This window comes from Bison bison, unplaced genomic scaffold (assembly GCF_000754665.1).
Source record: "Bison bison bison isolate TAMUID 2011002044 unplaced genomic scaffold, Bison_UMD1.0 scf7180017864180, whole genome shotgun sequence".
NCBI classification, from domain to species: Eukaryota; Metazoa; Chordata; class Mammalia; order Artiodactyla; family Bovidae; genus Bison; species Bison bison.
This window is the reverse complement of record NW_011494752.1, coordinates 12,029,289-12,046,446: the sequence shown is the minus strand read 5'-3', so window position 1 is coordinate 12,046,446 and position 17,158 is coordinate 12,029,289. Positions and strand designations below refer to the sequence as shown.

Here is a 17,158-nt window from a genome sequence, read left to right as displayed (position 1 = left end):
CTCTTAAAGTGAATTACACATGCAAGAACCCTATTCCCAGCTAAGGCCACATTCTGACTGTAACTTCTGCAGGGGTAGGGGTGGGGTTGTTTGTGACACAGTTCAGTCAACAAAACCAATGAAACACATATTTATCCTTCAACAAGGATAAAAAGGTTTAACCATATTTTTGTGCCAAGCTTAGTGGTGGGGGCAGTGAGCCCAACGAAGATGATACGTCTAGATGAGTAGTGAGTTTCTCCAGCACCATTTATTAAAAAAACCTATCCTTTCCCTGTTTCATTGCAGTGTTCTCCTTGTCATAAATCAGTTGATAGTACATGTGGGTCTGGATTTGCCTGCTGGCCATAGTTTGCTGACCCTGCAGTAGGTTGTCATGGACTTCCTAGCTTGGGAGGGAGAGTGGTGGCACCACTTTGGGTACCTGGGTTCACACTTCTGGGCCTCAGGGAGTTCAACGCCAGTAGGTGTGTGGAGCTCCAGTAAAACCATTCTCTATTTAATAAACCATTACTGTTAATTATTCACGGAAAGAAACCAAAGTCTAGAATGCAAGCCATTTGCAAATCAGGATAGAATTGTCTCATCACTTTATGTCTTGAGCAGAAGTGATGAGAGCTGAAGAAAGTGATGAGAGCTGAAGGAAGTGATGAGAGCCGAAGGAAGTGATGAGAGCCGAACAAAGACAATTGTGTACAGCATTAGAGCCAGAAAAAAAGATATCTTAGATATTAAAATACTGTTTTCCTTGGCCACCCTTCTTGCCTGGTGACTCCATCTTTCTCTTCCCAAGGCACATCTGTGACTCAGAGGCTGGACTTAAGAAATGTTACATCTGTGAAAGAGACAATTGTTCTGCATGAGGTAATGTCAAAGCCAAGTAGAGGTGCTGGATCAATTGTGTTTTCTTAAAGTATCAGGAAGGCGGGTTACTGGGTAGACCTTTTTCCTGATCTGCTGTGCTGCATGGGTAGATTCTGCTTTCTAACTTCTTTCATCTGCATAGTCTCATAACTCAGAAATCTGCTGTGGTTCAATACCAACTTAGTGTAGACTCTAGTTATAAAGTAATGTTCTGTCTGGCACTCTTGACCCTGGAGATCAGCAGCAGCTTTGGTTCCTTGGGAGGGCATGACTGTCTTTATGATAATAGGAATCTTCAGAACTCCATGTTTCTTTAATACTTCCAATCAACTTGCAGACTACTGAACTCTCTTAAAGTGTTTCCCGGGGAGCTTTGTGCCTGCAACTGAGGCAGTACACTCTGCTGTCATGGGTGACTCAACAAGGCCGGTTGGTACCTTATGAATTCTTTACTGTCCAACTTGAATGGGCCTGCCCCTCATGGCTCCCTCCAAATCCTTCTGTTGTCAGATCAGCTTCTTCTGTCCTTCTCTAAAACAAGAGTACTTCCTTTTTCTATTTTCCTCAAACTGCGTCCTCCCTAGCACTTTTACTAACGTCACCTTCTACTTCCTATAGAAAGCTGATGCTCTTATCAGATGAATGAGATGGCCTTTCCACTGTGAAAGTCAAGACTTCCTCTGTCTGTAGCTTCTCTACCTTCTCACCTGTTCCAACAGAGGAGGAATTCTTCTCATCTTCTTTCTGTCCTTCCATCTGTGCTTTGGGTCTCATCTCTAGAACTTTACTGTGTTATCAAATCTCCCTTCTTTCCCCAATATATTTAACTTTACTCTTTCAAATAGTTTGTTCCATCAACAATGAAGGTGTTCAATCCCTTCCATCTCAACCATAAAATTTCCCCTGGCATTCCCTCCAACACTGACTTCCCTCTCGTCTTTTAAAGCCAGACTTTGGGGAAAGATGCCTGTATTCACAGTCTCTGTTGGTTTGCCTCCTCTTTTTTGGTAAGTATAAATTTTTTACTGAAGTATAGGTGATTTACAGTGTTGTACCAGTCTCTGATGTACAGCTAAGTGACTGTTACACACACATATACATTTTCACGTTGTTTTCCATCATGGTTTATCCCAGGATATTGAATATAGTTCCCTATGCTATACAGTAGGACCTTCTTTATCCACCCTATATATAATAGTTCGCATCTGCTAATTGAAAACTCCCAGTTCACCTTCTTACACCCCCTTCCCCCTCAGCAACCACAAGCTTGTTCTCTGTATGTCTGTGAGTCTGTAGCTATTTCATAGATAGGTGCATTTGTGGCATATTTTAAATTCCACACATAAGTAATATCATATGGTATTTGTCTTTCTCTGACTTACTTCACTCAGTACGATCATTTCTGGGTCCATCTATGATGCTGCAAATGTCTCTGCCCGCTCTTGACTGTGTATCCCTCTGCCTGGCCTCTGGTCCTGTTCCTTACCCACATCCCTCTGCCTGAACTCAATGAGGTACCAGAAAGGCACCAGACTCCATATGGCTAAATCCACTGACATCTCTGAGTCTTTATTTACTCTTTAACCTTTCAGCAGCCTTGGTTGATCGCTTTTCCCTGAAGTGCTTTTTTTCTCTCCCTTGGCTTCAGTGATACGATATTGTGCTGTGATTCTTCCTGTTTTTCTGGCCATTCCTTATCTGTCTCCATTGCAGGAAATAATGGATTTCCTCGTGGATTCTATGGTCTTTCCCTATGCAATTTCCTTCATATCCTTGGCTTCTGTGACCACTCTCTGCAGATAACTGAGTTCTCGTAAGCTGTCTTGGAGCTGCCAGTGGTGAAGCCCCAGGTCCTTAATGCACTGTGAAGTTTGAAGTTTTGGTGAAGGAATAATACAGTTTTATTGACATTTTTAAAAGATTAGTCTTCCTGATGTGTGCAGAATACTTAGTAGAGAGACAAGTGGAAGCAGGGAAACCTTTTAGGAAGCTAATATCCAGAAATGAGGCCATGGGGGCCTCATGTGTTCAGACGTGCCTTAAACACAACCTCTCTAAGGCCTATTTCATGGTCTTCTTCCCAGGCTTCCCTACTGTCATGTCTGTCATCACCATCCACCCAGTTGGCTGGGTTAGAGACATTGACCACACCTGTTTTGGTCTGTTCCAGCTACTAAAACAAAATACCATGGACTGGAGCTCTTAACAACAATAGACATTTACTTCTCATAGTTGTGGAGAGTGGAAGTCCAAGATCAAGATAGTAGCATGGTCTGGTTCTGGTAAAATCTCTTTTCCTTTTCCTGGCTGGCACCTTCTTGCTGTGTCCTTACATTGTGGAAGGAGCTCAGGGGTCTCTCTGGAGCTTCTTTTATAAAAACATTTATGTCGGGCATGGAGGCACTACTCTCATGACCAAATCGGTTTCCAAAGATTTCATCCCCTGATACTATCATCATCTCTGAGAGTGAGGATTTAAACATTGAATTTTAGAGGTCAGTTCAGTTCAGGCACTTAGTCGTGTCTGACTCTTTGTGACCCCATGGGCTGCAGCACACCAGGCCTCCCTGTCTGTCACCAATTCCCAGAGCTTGCTCAAACTCATGTCCATTGAGTCGGTGATGCCATCCAACCATCTCATCCTCTGTTGTCCCCTTCTCCTGCTGCCTTCAATCTTTCTCAGCATCAGGGTCTTTTCCAATGAGTCAGTTCTTTGCATCAGGTGGCCAAAGTACTGGAGTTTCAGCTTTAGCATCATTCCTTCCAAAGAACACCCAGGACTGATCTCTTTTAGGATGGACTGGTTGGATCTCCTTGCAGTCCAAGGGACTCTCAAGAGTCTTCTCCAACACCACAGTTCAAAAGCATCACTTCTTCGGTGCTCAGCTTTCTTCACAGTCCAACTCTCACATCCATACATGACCACTGGAAAAACCATGGCCTTGGCTAGATGGACCTTTGTTGGCAAAGTAATGTCTCTGCTTTTGAATATGCTATCTAGGTTGGTCATAACTTTCCTTCCAAGGAGTAAGCATCTTTTAATTTCATGGCTGCAATCACCATCTGCAGTGATTTTGGAGCCCAGAAAAATAAAGTCTGACACTGTTTCCACTGTTTCCCCATCTATTTCCCATGAAGTGATGGGACCAGATGCCATGATCTTCATTTTCTGAATGTTGAGCTTCTTTTTTTTTTTGAATGTTGAGCTTTAAGCCAACTTTTTCACTCTCCTCTTTCACTTTCATCAAGAGGCTTTTTAGTTCCTCTTCACTTTCTTCTATAAGCGTGGTGTCATCTGCATATCTGAGGTTATTGATATTTCTCCTGGCAATCTTGATTCCAGCTTGTGCTTCCTCTAGCCCAGTGTTTCTCATGATGTACTCTGCATATAAGTTAAATAAACAGGGTGACAATATACAGCCTTGACGTACTCCTTTTCCTATTTGGAACCAGTCTGTTGTTCCATGTCCAGTTTTAACTGTTGTCTCCTGACCTGCATACAGATTTCTCAAGAGGCAGGTCATGGGGTCTGGTATTCCTATCTCTTTCAGTATTTTCCACAGTTTATTGTGATCCACACAGTCAAAGGCTTTAGCATAGTCAAGAAAGCAGAAATAGATGTTTTTCTGGAACTCTCTTGCTTTTTCCATGATCCAGCGGATGTTGGCAATTTGATCTCTGGTTCCTCTGCCTTTTCTAAAACCAGCTTGAACATCTCGAAGTTCACAGTTCACAATTGCTGAAGCCTAGCTTGGAGAATTTTGAGCATTACTTTACTAGCGTGTGAGATGAGTGCAATTATGCAGTAGTTTGAGCAGTGATTTTGGAGCCCCCCAAAATAAAGTCTCTCACTATTTCCATTGTTTCCCCATCTGTTTGCCATGAAATGATGGGACCAGATGCCATGATCTTAGTTTTCGGAATGTTGAGTTTTAAGCCAAAAGTTTCTGAATGTTGAGTTTAAGCTCTCTTCCAATAACACAAGAGAAGACTCTAAACATGGACATCACCAGATGGTCAATATTGAAATCAGATTGATTATATTATTTGCAGCCGAAGATGGAGAAGCTTTATACAATCAGCAAAAACAAGACCAGGATCTGACTGTGGCTCAGATCATGAACTCCTTACTGCAAAATTCAGACTTAAATTGAAGAAAGTAGGGAAAACCACTAGACCATTCAGGTATGACCTAAATCAAATCCCTTCCGATTATACAGTGGAAGTGGCAAATAGATTCAAGGTATTAGATTTGATAGAGTGCCTGAAGAACTATGGATGGAGGTTTGTGACATTGTACAAGAGGCAGGGATCAAGACCACCCCCAAGAAAAAGAAATGCACAAAGGCAAAATGGTTGTCTGAGGAGGCCTTCCAGATAGCTGAGAAAAGAGAAGCCAAAGGTAAAAGAGAAAAGGAAAGATATATCCATTTGAATGTAGAGTTCAAAAGAATAGCAAGGAGATATAAGAAAGCCTTCCTCAGTGATCACTTTAGGGGTCCGTCAATTCAGTCGCTCAGTCATGTCTGACTATTTGCGACCCCATAAACTGCAGCACGCCAGGCTTCCCTGTCCATTGCCAACTCCCGGAGTCCACCCAAACCCATGTCCATTGAGTTGGTGATGCCATCCAACCATCTAATCCTCTATTGTCCCCTTCTCCTCCTGCCCTCAATCTTTCCCAGCATCAGGGTCTTTTCAAATGAGTCAGCTCTTTGCATCAGGTGGCCAAATATTGGAGTTTCAGCTTCAACATCAGTCCTTCCAATGAACACCCAGGACTGATCTCTTTTAGGATGGACTGGTTGGATCTCCTTGCAGTCCAAGGGACTCTCAAGAGTCTTCTCCAACACCACAGTTCAAAAGCATCAATTCTTTGGCGCTCAGCTTTCTTCACAGTCCAACTCTCACATCCATACATGACCACTGGAAAACCCATAGCCTTGACTAGACGGACCTTTTTGACAAAGTAGCGTCTGCTTTTGAATATGCTGTCTAGGTTGGTCATAACTTTCCTTCCAAGGAGTAAGTGTCTTTTAATTTCATGGCTGCAATCACCATCTGTAGTGATTTTGGAGCCCAGAAAAATAAAGTCAGCCACTGTTTCCACTGTTTCCCCATCTGTTTCCCATAAAGTGATGGGACCGGATGCTATGATCTTAGTTTTCTGAATGTTGAGCTTTAAGCCAACTTTTTCACTCTCCTCTTTCACTTTCATCAAGAGGCTCTTTAGTTCTTCTTCACTTTCTGCCATAAGAGTGATGTCGTCTACATATCTGAGGTTATTGATATTTCTCCCACAGTCTTGATTCCAGCTTGTGCTTCCTCCAGCCCAGTGTTTCTCATGATGTACCCTGCATATAAGTTAAATAAACAGGGTGACAATATACAGCCTTGACATACTCCTTGTCCTATTTGGAACCAGTCTGTTGTTCCATGTCCAGGTCTAACTGTTGCCTCCTGACCTGCATACAGGTTTCTCAAGAGGGAGGTCAGGTGGTCTGGTATTCCCATCTCTTTCATAATTTTCCACAGTTTATTGTTATCCACACAGTCAAAGGCTTTAGCATAGTCAAGAAAGCAGAAATAGATGTTTTTCTGGAACTCTCTTGCTTTTTCCATGATCCAGCGGATGTTGGCAATTTGATCTCTGGTTCCTCTGCCTTTTCTAAAACCGACATTCGAATCCTAGTACCACTTTTCCTTTAAGTTCCATTAGGCACTCTGACCCTCTTCCACCCTGTTTCTTACGCGGTAGCCTGAGTAATCTCCACAGCGCACATCTGACGTTGCCCCACGCTGATTCCTTTCAGTGCTTTCCCTCTCCTCTGAGGATAGTGAACCTCATATAAGGTTCTTCATGGTCTGGCCTTGATGTCCCTTCCTGACGTCCTTTCCCACCTGCCTCCTCCTGCTTCTTCACTGTGCTGCCTTCTACCCGAGTCATTCTCTGCCAGCCTAACTACTGTTGCCTATGTATCTCCTGTTCTTCCAGAATCTTGGCTAAAATACCACTTTTGGTGAAGACTTCCCATCAGATTTGACCCCAATTTAGATCAGTCGTCTTTTTTGTTACTATAGAGTTTGATTTTGTAGGCCAATATTAGTTTGCAAATTTATGTTATTTATAGAGTCATTTGGGGCTTCCCCGGAAGCTCAGCTGGTAAAGAATCTGCCTGCAATGCAGGAGACCCTGCTTTGATTCCGGGGTCGGGAAGATCCACTGGAGAAGGGATAGGCTACCCATCCCAGTATTCTTGAGCTTCCCTGGTGGCTCAGCTGGTAAAGAATCCGCCTGCAATGTAGGAGACCTGTGTGCGATCCCTGGGTTGGGAAGATCCCCTGGAGAAGGGAATGGATACCCACTCCAGTTTTCTGGCCTGGAGAAATCCATGGACTATATAGTCCATGGGGTTGCAAAGAGTTGGACACAACTGAGTGACTCTCACTTCACTTATAGAGTCATTTTATTGCTGTTTTTTTTTAATGACATGGGGGACTATGTTCATTGGAGTTTTCCGGAGAAACAGAACCAATTGGATGTATATGTGTAGAAAAGAGAGAGATTTATTTTAAGGAATTGGCTCATGTGATTGTTAGGTCTGAAATCTCGTAAGTCTGAAATCTGTGGGGCAGAGCAAATAAACTGGAGACCCAGGGGAAGGTTGATGTTGCCGTCTTGGTTCTGAAGACAGTCTGGGAGCAGAATTCGTCCTTCCTCAGAGGAACTTTTCTGTAAAGGCCCTCAATTCTGTGAAGGAGATGGCCTACTCACATTGGAGAGTGCTGTAGACTGAATGTTTGTGTCTTCCCCAAATTCTTTTGTTTAAACGTATTTCCCAAGATGGTGATCTTTGAAATTGGCGCCTTTGGGAGGTGATTAGGTCATGAGGGTGGAGCCCTCATGAATGGGGTGAGTGCCCTTATAAAAAGATCCCAGAGAGATCCTTCTTCCCTTCTGTTGTGTGAGCACACAGGGAAAAGATAGCAGAAGCAGGAAGTGGGCTCTCACCAGACATGGACTACGCCAAGACCTTGATCGTGGACTTCCCAGCCTCTAGAACTCTGAAAGATAAATTTCTGTTGTTTTTAAGCCACTTAGTTTAGGCTATTCTGTTACAGCTGCCCACATGGATTCAGGGGGTAATCTGCTTGGCTTCAAGTTTACCGATTTAAATTTTATTCACATCTTAAAAGTATCTTCACTACAATACCTAGAGTGTTGTTTAACCCAAAACTCAATACCATAGCCAAACCAAGGTGACACATAAAATTAACCATCACAGGGACCATGTCTGTTTGACCCCATCCTTGCATCCTCATTGCCTGTCATAGTGCATGACATGTAGAAGTCATTCGATAGACATCAATTACGGAGCTTTGGGAGTGTTCGGTTTCTAGATTCTCTACCTATAGCCAATGCCAGTGGGAGTGATGTCTTGTGGCTGCATGCACTGCTCTTTAGAGTAATTCTTTGTGTTCATTCTAAAGTACATTATTGATAAACCCTTTCCTGATTCAACAGATCCCTTTAACAAATTTGCCTCTTTATAATTCATTTATAATCCCCTCTTCGACTGTTTCTTTACCAGTTCTTTTAAAGAGTCTGATGAAGAAGTTGTGTCAGCCATTTGGCTTAATCGTGTGATTTCCTCTTCTCTGGTCTTCCGCTTTGTGCTTTTTCCTGTTTTCCTGAGTGCAGTAACCAGTGCTCCAACTTCATTCCCAGTGTCACTGGACCGTGACTTGACTTAAGGATGTGGTTGCATTTAAATTTTCCAAGGCGCTTACATTTTATTGGCAATGTTGGCTACAGCAGCACATCATGCTGATTTTTCTATTTCTAAAATCAAACTTGTCATGCTGGCCCTGTCTCCAGAGTTTTCTGTTTCCGTCAGGGGTGCCAGACACCAGGACGAGAAAGCTGGGAGTCATCCTTGTCTTTTCCACCCCCACTCTCCCCGCTCACTTCCAAGATTCTTTGGATTCTTTCTTGATGTGGTCCCTCAAAATGGTCCTTTTATTCTTCCACGTCTTCCTGCGAGGATTCATGGGCCCGTGCCATGGTAACAGATTTATCACCGGTGCTCCTCGCACTGTGCTTTTCCAGCTTTCCATCGGAACCCCCAGTGTCAGGTGAGCCTTCTGATGTATTAATATTATCTTGAATATATTCTCTTCTCCCCAACTTTCAATACCCAGTCACTACCTTGAAACCTGTTTATTAGTCCTTCCTACAAACTGTTTATAGAATATAAACTTTATTCCTTTTCTTTATTGGATGTTATAATCACACCAAAGTCTCCTCTCCTGAATCTTTTGCACTCCGTTTTTCCTCTCCCTGGAATGTTCTTCTGCCTTCCCTGCAAGTATTTCCCTACATTTAGTAAATCTTTGCCCAAAGGCCACCTTCTTGATAGAGCCTCTCTTGGCCACGTCCTGAAATTGCAGTCCCAGTGCAGCAGCGCTCATGCTTACACCTACTTACTCTGCTCGCGTATTATGTTTGTTTTCTTTCTCTCTCCAACCCCACTCCCCACTGTCATATAAGGCCCTCAGAGGCAGAGATTTTGGTGTATTCATCCACTGATTATCTTGTTGTCTACAAGTGTGCCTGTAACATAGTTGGCACTCAGTAAATATTAAATAAAATCAAATGTGTGTGCTTAGTCGCTCCGTTGTGTCCAACTCTTGCACCCCCATAGACTGTAACCTGCCAGGCTCCTCTGTCCAAGGGATTATCAAGGCAAGAATACTGGAGTGGGTTGCCATTTCCTCCTCCAGGGGATCTTCCCAACCCAGGAATTGAACCCAGGTTTCCTGCATTGCAGGCAGATTCTTACCTACTGAGCTACAAGGGTGCCAGTCTTCAAATGAAGAACTTGTCCTGCAATGTAGACCTCCTGTGTGGCAGCAAAGAAGTATTGGGGGTTTGGGATTCTGAAGAGATTGAAGTCTTTTCATAGGTATTTATTTGAATGCTTTCCTTCTTGACCTCAAAGAGCAATGGGCTTTTTTGCTCTGATTGCTAAATTCTCTTAGGCCAAGGAACTGATCTTATGCCTTGAGATGCTCTGCCAAGATGTTCAGCTTACGTGCCGTCTGGTGCTGGTAAACGGAGTAGATGCTTCCTTTCCCTGATTCTCTGCTCTGAGCTCAGACTCTCAGCCCTGTCCCTCTTCAGTTTATTTCGGGATCGGCAAGATTCTTACATCTTTACTTTCACACTGTTTTGAACCTAATGTCTTGTAACTCAAATTTCTTGTCCTTATTGGTGGTATTTCCCGGATCTGTGTTACATCTTCCTTTACGCTGTTACCATGAGAAATCGACAAGGCATGGTTAAATTATCTTCTAGGTCTCGTCTCATTGCTAATTGCCTTGGGACCTTGGGCAAGGCACTTTACCTCTGGAGGCTTCAAACTGCCCTCCTATATAATGCAGGAATCAGCCTGAGTGCCCTGTAAATTCTTTTTTTTTCCATCAGCTAACCAAGAAAAAAAAAAACCTATGAAATTTGTTATATTTTCCCCTTGGATAGGGAGCTATTCCAGACTGCTGTCATCTGGTGTTTTGCTTAATTTGCAGACAATGATTAATTTACACAGAAGCTTAGCCTGTATCCCTTGGCGACACTTAGCAACCAGGAAAGAGGTTTGGTCAGGTTGTTTAAAGGGACATTATCCCATGTTTTAGAGCAGAGAATGGAGGGCAAAGTTGATTTATTTAAGGACACGTCTTTTGACTTTACAGTGACTTTTCTTTCCATGTGTTATATGCCCCTGGCTTTGGTTTTCTGGCCCCCCGCCTGGCTTGTCCAGTTTTAGTGAATCCTTCCAGAGGTTTATTTCCATTTGCTTTCTTAATTATTTGTTTAGCAGTTCTGATATTCCAGACATGGCCCTAAATTCATGCCATATCTTACTTCATTCTTTAGCAGCTCTTGTGATGCAGGGCTGGTGTCTCCTTCTACACATTCAGGAAAGCATCTTGAGGTCACAGTGACCAAGCCCAGTGGGCAGAGCCTGGCTGACTGCCTGTTCACCTCCTGCATCTTTTATTCCTTAATTTCACCAAAGCGAAGCGGTAAGGACCGATTTTAATCCATAAAGTTGAACGACAATCAGTATCGAGGCTGCAGAGAACAGAGAGCTTTATTTGGGGTCTTAAGAATTGAGATTGGGGGGTACATAGATTTGGATAAAAAAAAGTATTCTGAGGAAGAAGAAGGATCCGGGATTTATAAAGACAGAAGCTATGAGGTTGTTCAAGAACTGTGATTGAGGGACTTCCCTGGTGGTCCACAGGCTAAGACTCTGTGCTCCCACTGCAGGGGGCCAGGGTTTGATCCCTCGTCAGGGAACTAGATCCCAAGTGCCACAGCTGAAGGACCCACGTGCTGCAACTAAGACCAGTGCAGTCAGTCAAAGAAATAAATATTTTAAAAAGAACTGTAATTGATGGTGATGGAAAAGGGGAACATTTGTCCTTAAGGGGTAGGCTGTCAAGAGTTATTTTAGGGTTGTTGTTTGATCACTGAGTTGTGTCCAGCTCTTTGCGACCCATGGACCACAGCACGCCAGGCTCCCCTGTCCTACACTGCTGGAGGTTGCTCAGATTCATGTCCATTGAGTTGGTAATGCTATCGAACTGTCTTATCCTCTGTGGCCCGCTTTTTTTCCTGCTCTCAGTCTTTCCCAGCATCATGGTCCTATCTAATAAGTCGGCTCTTTGCATCGGGTGGCCGAAGTATTTAGAACTTCAGCTTCAGTATCAGTCCTTCCAATGAATATTCAGGGTTGATTTCCTTTAGGATTTCCTTTAGGATTGATTCCTTTAGATCAGCAAGGGTTTGATCTCCTTGCTGTCCAGGGGACAAGAGTCTTCTCCAGCACCACAATTTGAAAGCATCAGTTCTTCAGCACTTAGCCTTCTTTATGGTCCAACTCTCACATCTGTACATGACTACTGGAAAAACCATAGCTTTGACTCTAGGGACCTTTGTCAGCAAAGTGATGGATCTGATTCATATCTGGGCAGGTGTTCTGGATGTCTAAAAAAAAAGTGGTCACAGTTCAGATTCCGTCTGGGCTAAGATGTGTGTAAGTTTTCCTTGCTCAGTGGCCTCCTGGGCATCATCACCTGGTCCTGTTCATCCTCCTCTCTGAATTCTCATCCTCCCCACCTCCTTTGGAGGGGGTGGCAGCACTTATGAAATGCCAGGGCTGGTCATCCCTACCCACGAACTCTCAGCCACTCACTTCCTTACCTTGATCTTTTCCTCCTCTGTTCTTCCAAGTGTCTAACTGACAGTACGGTCCTACAAACTAACTGAACATAGAGATCAAGTTCACATTCTCTGCATGAAGAATAGAGCTGCTGTGAAGTGCTGCAGCATTGGACACTAGTCGTGTGAAACTACAATCCTGCACCAGGTCGTGAATTTCACTTATTCATCCAACTAGTCGAGTGTCTGCTGTCTCTGGAGCTGGGTTGACCTTGAGGATACAATATAGTCTTTTCCCTCATGGAATTTATTTTCTAGTAAAAGTGATCTTCTCAGAAGAGGTATAACATTTGAGTGTTTGAGACCAGCTGAAATCAGTGAGATATAGACAACTTGGGGAAACATCAAATACACATTTTTTAAGTTTCTTTAATAATGCTGTGGTGTCCCTTTTTTTAATAATCATGTAAATACATAATATATAATTTTGTTTTTTCTTATCATAATATTTGGTATATTAGGTTTTATAAGTGCAGTTTATTCTAATCATTGAAGGTTTAATTGCTTCTAATTATTACAAGTGTTTGGTTCCTAAGGAGACTGAAAGGCAGGCTTGCTTAGAGGGTTGGAAAGGTCTGAAAATTAGATGCATTTTTCTTCATTCCAGATTATGGTGTGTGTGTGTGTGTTTGAGAGAGAGAGAGAGAGATTTATTATTAATTCATTGTGATCTGGAGAAAAGAGAACATCCCACAGAAACCCTTCTGGCTTCTGGCTGTAGTCTTTTGCAAGTTTAATTTAGAAAGAACTTTCCAAAGCAGAGGAGATTTTCAGCTAACCTGTAAATGACCCAGTGGTGGCAATCAGTATGAAAAAACTAGAAAAGCCCACACAAGTCATGATCATTTTATAATATATAGAAGTATTGAATCGCTATATCTTACACCAGGACCTAACAAAGCATTGTAGGTCTTTTAACTTCAAGAACAAACTCATAGATCAGATTTGTGGTTACCAGAGGTAAGGGTGAGGGGAATTAAATGAAAATGATCAAAAGGTATAAACTTCCAGTTATAAGATAAATAAATACTAGGGATGTAATGTACAACATGGTAAAGATAATTAACACTGCTGTGTTTTATGTGCACATTGTTGAGAGTAAATCTTAAGAGTTCTCATCAAAAGGAAAGTTTTTCTTTTTTTGTTTTATTTTGTATCTATGAGACGTAGATGTTCAGTAAACTTATTGTAATCACTTCACTATGTATGCAAGTGAAATTATTATGCTATACACCTTAAACTTATACAGTGATGTATGCAAATTATATCAATAAAACTTAAAGGAAAAAAAAATGAGTAGAGGCAAAACCCTTAAGAACAAGAAAAGAAAGCTGTGTGTGTGTGTTTGCTGAAAAGACTCCTGAGAGTCACTTGAACAGCAAGGAGATCAAACTAATCAATCTTAAGGGTAATCAACCCTGAATATTCATTGGAAGACTGATGCTGAAGCTGAAGCTCCAGTATTTTGGTCACCTCTTACAAATAGTGGACTCGTTGGAAAAGTTGCTGATGCTGGGTAAGGTTGAGGGCAGGAGAAGAGGGTGTCAGAGGATGAGATGGCTGGAAGGCATCATTGAGGCAATGGACATGAACTTGGGCAAACTTCAGGAAATGTTGAGGGACAGGGAGGCCTGGTGTGCTGCAGTCCATGGGGCTGCAAAGAGTCGGACACGACTGGGCGACTGAATAACAACTCCCTCCTAAAACATAAACTCATGAGGACAATGACATTGTTTTCCTTGTCCATCACTTTGTGCTCTGTGCCTCTTAATCTTTGTACATAATAGGCTCTCAAAGTATTTTTTTTCAGTGTATTGAGTTATAATTGACTTATTAAGTATTTATTAAGTTGATTAATGTGACATAGAACTCTCCTATTGAGTCACCAGATATTTATCCATCCCTGGGAGTTGGTGATGGACAGGGAAGCCTGGCATGCTGCAGGCCATGGGGTTGCAAAGAGTCGGACACGACTGAGTGACTGAACTGAACTGGGAAGGCCTCAATTGGTTTGTGACATCTTTATTTCTAAAGCTGTAGAAGTACTCCTTTCAGTGCAGAAAATGTCAGTGGTGTATTTCCTCTGTGTAAGGTGTGCAAGACCTGAGGTTCAGAGGATGGTTGGAAATAAATAGAAGACAGAGTCTCTGGATTTAAAAATCTATTAACAAAAAAACATATCTAAAATAGGTTAGTAAAAACTTGTGACCTTGTTTCTAGGCTTGCTTTTTCACCCCTTTTTTCAGAGTCGTGGTGCAGGGAGATGGTGCAAGTTACTTCTAGGGAAAACCTTCAGCTGGCAAATGGATGGGTGAATTTTAGGACCTGTGGACTGTGTAGTATCTTGTTACCTGAAAGATTTCAGACTTAGATCTGTCTAGGTAGACATGAAAATCTTTACTGTTTTTCACTAACTAATTTTAAATTGAGAAGCAAATATGTAAACTTGATAACTTTAAAAAAAATGCAAAAGGAAAAATGTAAGCATTTTCCCAACTCTGGCTTCCAGATTCCCCTTTCCAGAGGCAGTAGCCCTTAACAGTACCCAGTTTGCCATAAACCTTTTTGAAAAACATATGCATCCATGCTGTACACATATGTCTGTACATCCTAACATGTGTTAGCCCATATCAATGTGTTGTGCTTTTTATGACTGTGTAGGCGATGGCACCCTACTCCAGTACTCTCGCCTGGAAAATCCCATGGATGGAGGAGCCTGGTAGGCTGCAGTCCATGGGGTCTTGAAGAGTCGGACACGACTGAGCGACTTCACTTTGACTTTTCACTTTCATGCATTGGAGAAGGCAGTGGCAACCCACTCCAGTACTCTTGCCTGGAAAATCCCATGGATGGAGGAGCCTGGTAGGCTGCAGTCCATGGGGTGGCTAAGAGTCGGACACGACTGAGCGACTTCACTTTGACTTTTCACTTTCATGCATTGGAGAAGGAAATGGCAACCCACTCCAGTACTCTTGCCTGGAAAATCCCATGGATGGAGGAGCCTGGTAGGCTGCAGTCCATGGGGTCGCTAAGAGTCGGACACGACTGAGCGACTTCACTTTGACTTTTCACTTTCATGCATTGGAGAAGGAAATGGCAACCCACTCCAGTGTTCTTGCCTGGGGAATCCCAGGGGCGAGGGAAGCCTGGTGGGCTGCCGTCTATGGGGTTGCACAGAGTGGGACACGACTGAAGTGACTTAGCAGCAGCAGCAGCAGCAGCATCTTGTTATGGGCTTCCCAGGTGGCTCTAGAGGTAAAGAACTCGCCTGTCAGTGCAGGAGATAGGGGTTTGATCTTTGGGTGGGGAAGATCCCTGGAGGAGGGCTTGGCAACCCACTCCAGTATTCTTGCCTGGAGAACCCCATGGACAGGGAGCCTGGTGGGCTATAGTCGATAGGGTCGCAAAGAGTCAGACATGATTGGGTCGACTTAGCATGCACACAAGTATCTTATTACACAAATTATGTAATAATGCATTTATTCAGTCTCCTATGGAAAAATATTTTAGGCTGAAAATAGAATTTATTTAAAATGGGAAAGATGTCTGTCAAAGAAGTAGTAATGTAAGTTACTTTTTTGCAGTGTTTCTGGTTACCTTGACAACCAGAGACACCTTCAAATGCCATGCCATCTCTCCTAACGCCATGCTTGAGTAGAAATCACAGAAATAGAATGAGAGTGAAAAAGCTAGATTGGGGTCTGCTTAAAATAATTTCAACAGGGGAACGTTTTTATGGTGTGTTTCCTGTAGTGCCTTTAACTAGGCAGGTGTAATTCCTCACAGTGTTGCTTATGTGACAGAGTAGTTTCACGTAATCTCCTCTCCTTCAAGGGAGAACTTGTATCCTGCTAGAATGGAGCTGAGAATTCTCTCTCATGGTCTTGTCAGGTTGTTTCAGGTTAACCCACGAAGCAATGCTGAGCTGACAGTCATCATCGAAGTGGCCCGCTGTGTTACGTGGGCTTTATCCCATTCTGAACCGCATCTTTGTTATCCAGCTTTAGCACAGTGTACTGCAGCACAGTTTGATTTATCTCATTGGATATAGGAAGTTCTTTAAAATAATACTAGGGAAACAGTACAGACTGGTTTGCTACAAGGTATGCTTGGACAAACCAGGGGAAAAAAAATGAATTAGATCACAATTGGTGAGTGAAGTGGTGATGTCTGTAGAATGTGGCTGTTGCACTGTTGCCAAGGCAGTTTTCCCAGCATGCTAATGATTTTTTGTAGCTTTTATCTTTATTTTTTAGCTTATTTTTTTATTTTGTGAGTGTATAATTACACTCACATATATATAACTTAATTGCTCTGCTGTATCCCTGAAACCAACACTATATTGTAAATAAACTCTAAAATAAAAAAATAAGCTAAAAAATAAAGATAACAGCTACAAAAAATCATTAACATGCTGGGAAAACAAAGCTAGTGGAGGTGATGGAATTCCAATTGAGCTATTCCAAATCCTGAAAGATGATGCTGTGAAAGTGCTGCACTCAATATGCCAGCAAATTTGGAAAACTCAGCAGTGGCCACAGGACTGGAAAAGGTTTTCATTCCAATCCCAAAGAAAGGCAATGCCAAAGAATGCTCACACTACCGCACAATTGCACTCATCTCACACACTAGTAAAGTAAGGCTCAAAATTCACCAAGCCAGGCTTCAGCAATATGTGAACCGTGGACTTCCTGATGTTCAAGCTGGTTTTAGAAAAAGCAGAGGAACCAGAGATCAAATTGCCAACATCTGCTGGATCATGGAAAAAGCAAGAGAGTTCCAGAAAAACATCTATTTCTGCTTTCTTGACTATGCCAAAGCCTTTGACTGTGTGGATCACAATAAACTGTGAGAAATTCTGAAAGAGATGGGAATACCAGACCACCTGATCTTCCTCTTGAGAAACCTATATGCAGGTCAGGAAGCAACAGTTAGAACTGGACATGGAACAACAGACTGGTTCCAAATAGGAAAAGGAGTATGTCAAGGCTGTATATTGTCACCCTG

General features: G+C 42.6%; 1 protein-coding gene across 1 annotated transcript in view; it reads left to right on the top strand.

Moving 5' to 3' along the window:
• Positions 1-8,615: 8,615 nt before the first annotated feature.
• The window catches only part of ARHGAP44 (Rho GTPase activating protein 44), an 89,902-nt gene continuing 81,359 nt past the window's right edge, over positions 8,616-17,158 (top strand). The window contains exon 1 of the mRNA XM_010843185.1: positions 8,616-9,000. Coding sequence (XP_010841487.1) covers positions 8,690-9,000 — 311 coding nt within the window. The 5' untranslated portion in view covers positions 8,616-8,689. The remainder of the gene's footprint in view (positions 9,001-17,158) is intronic.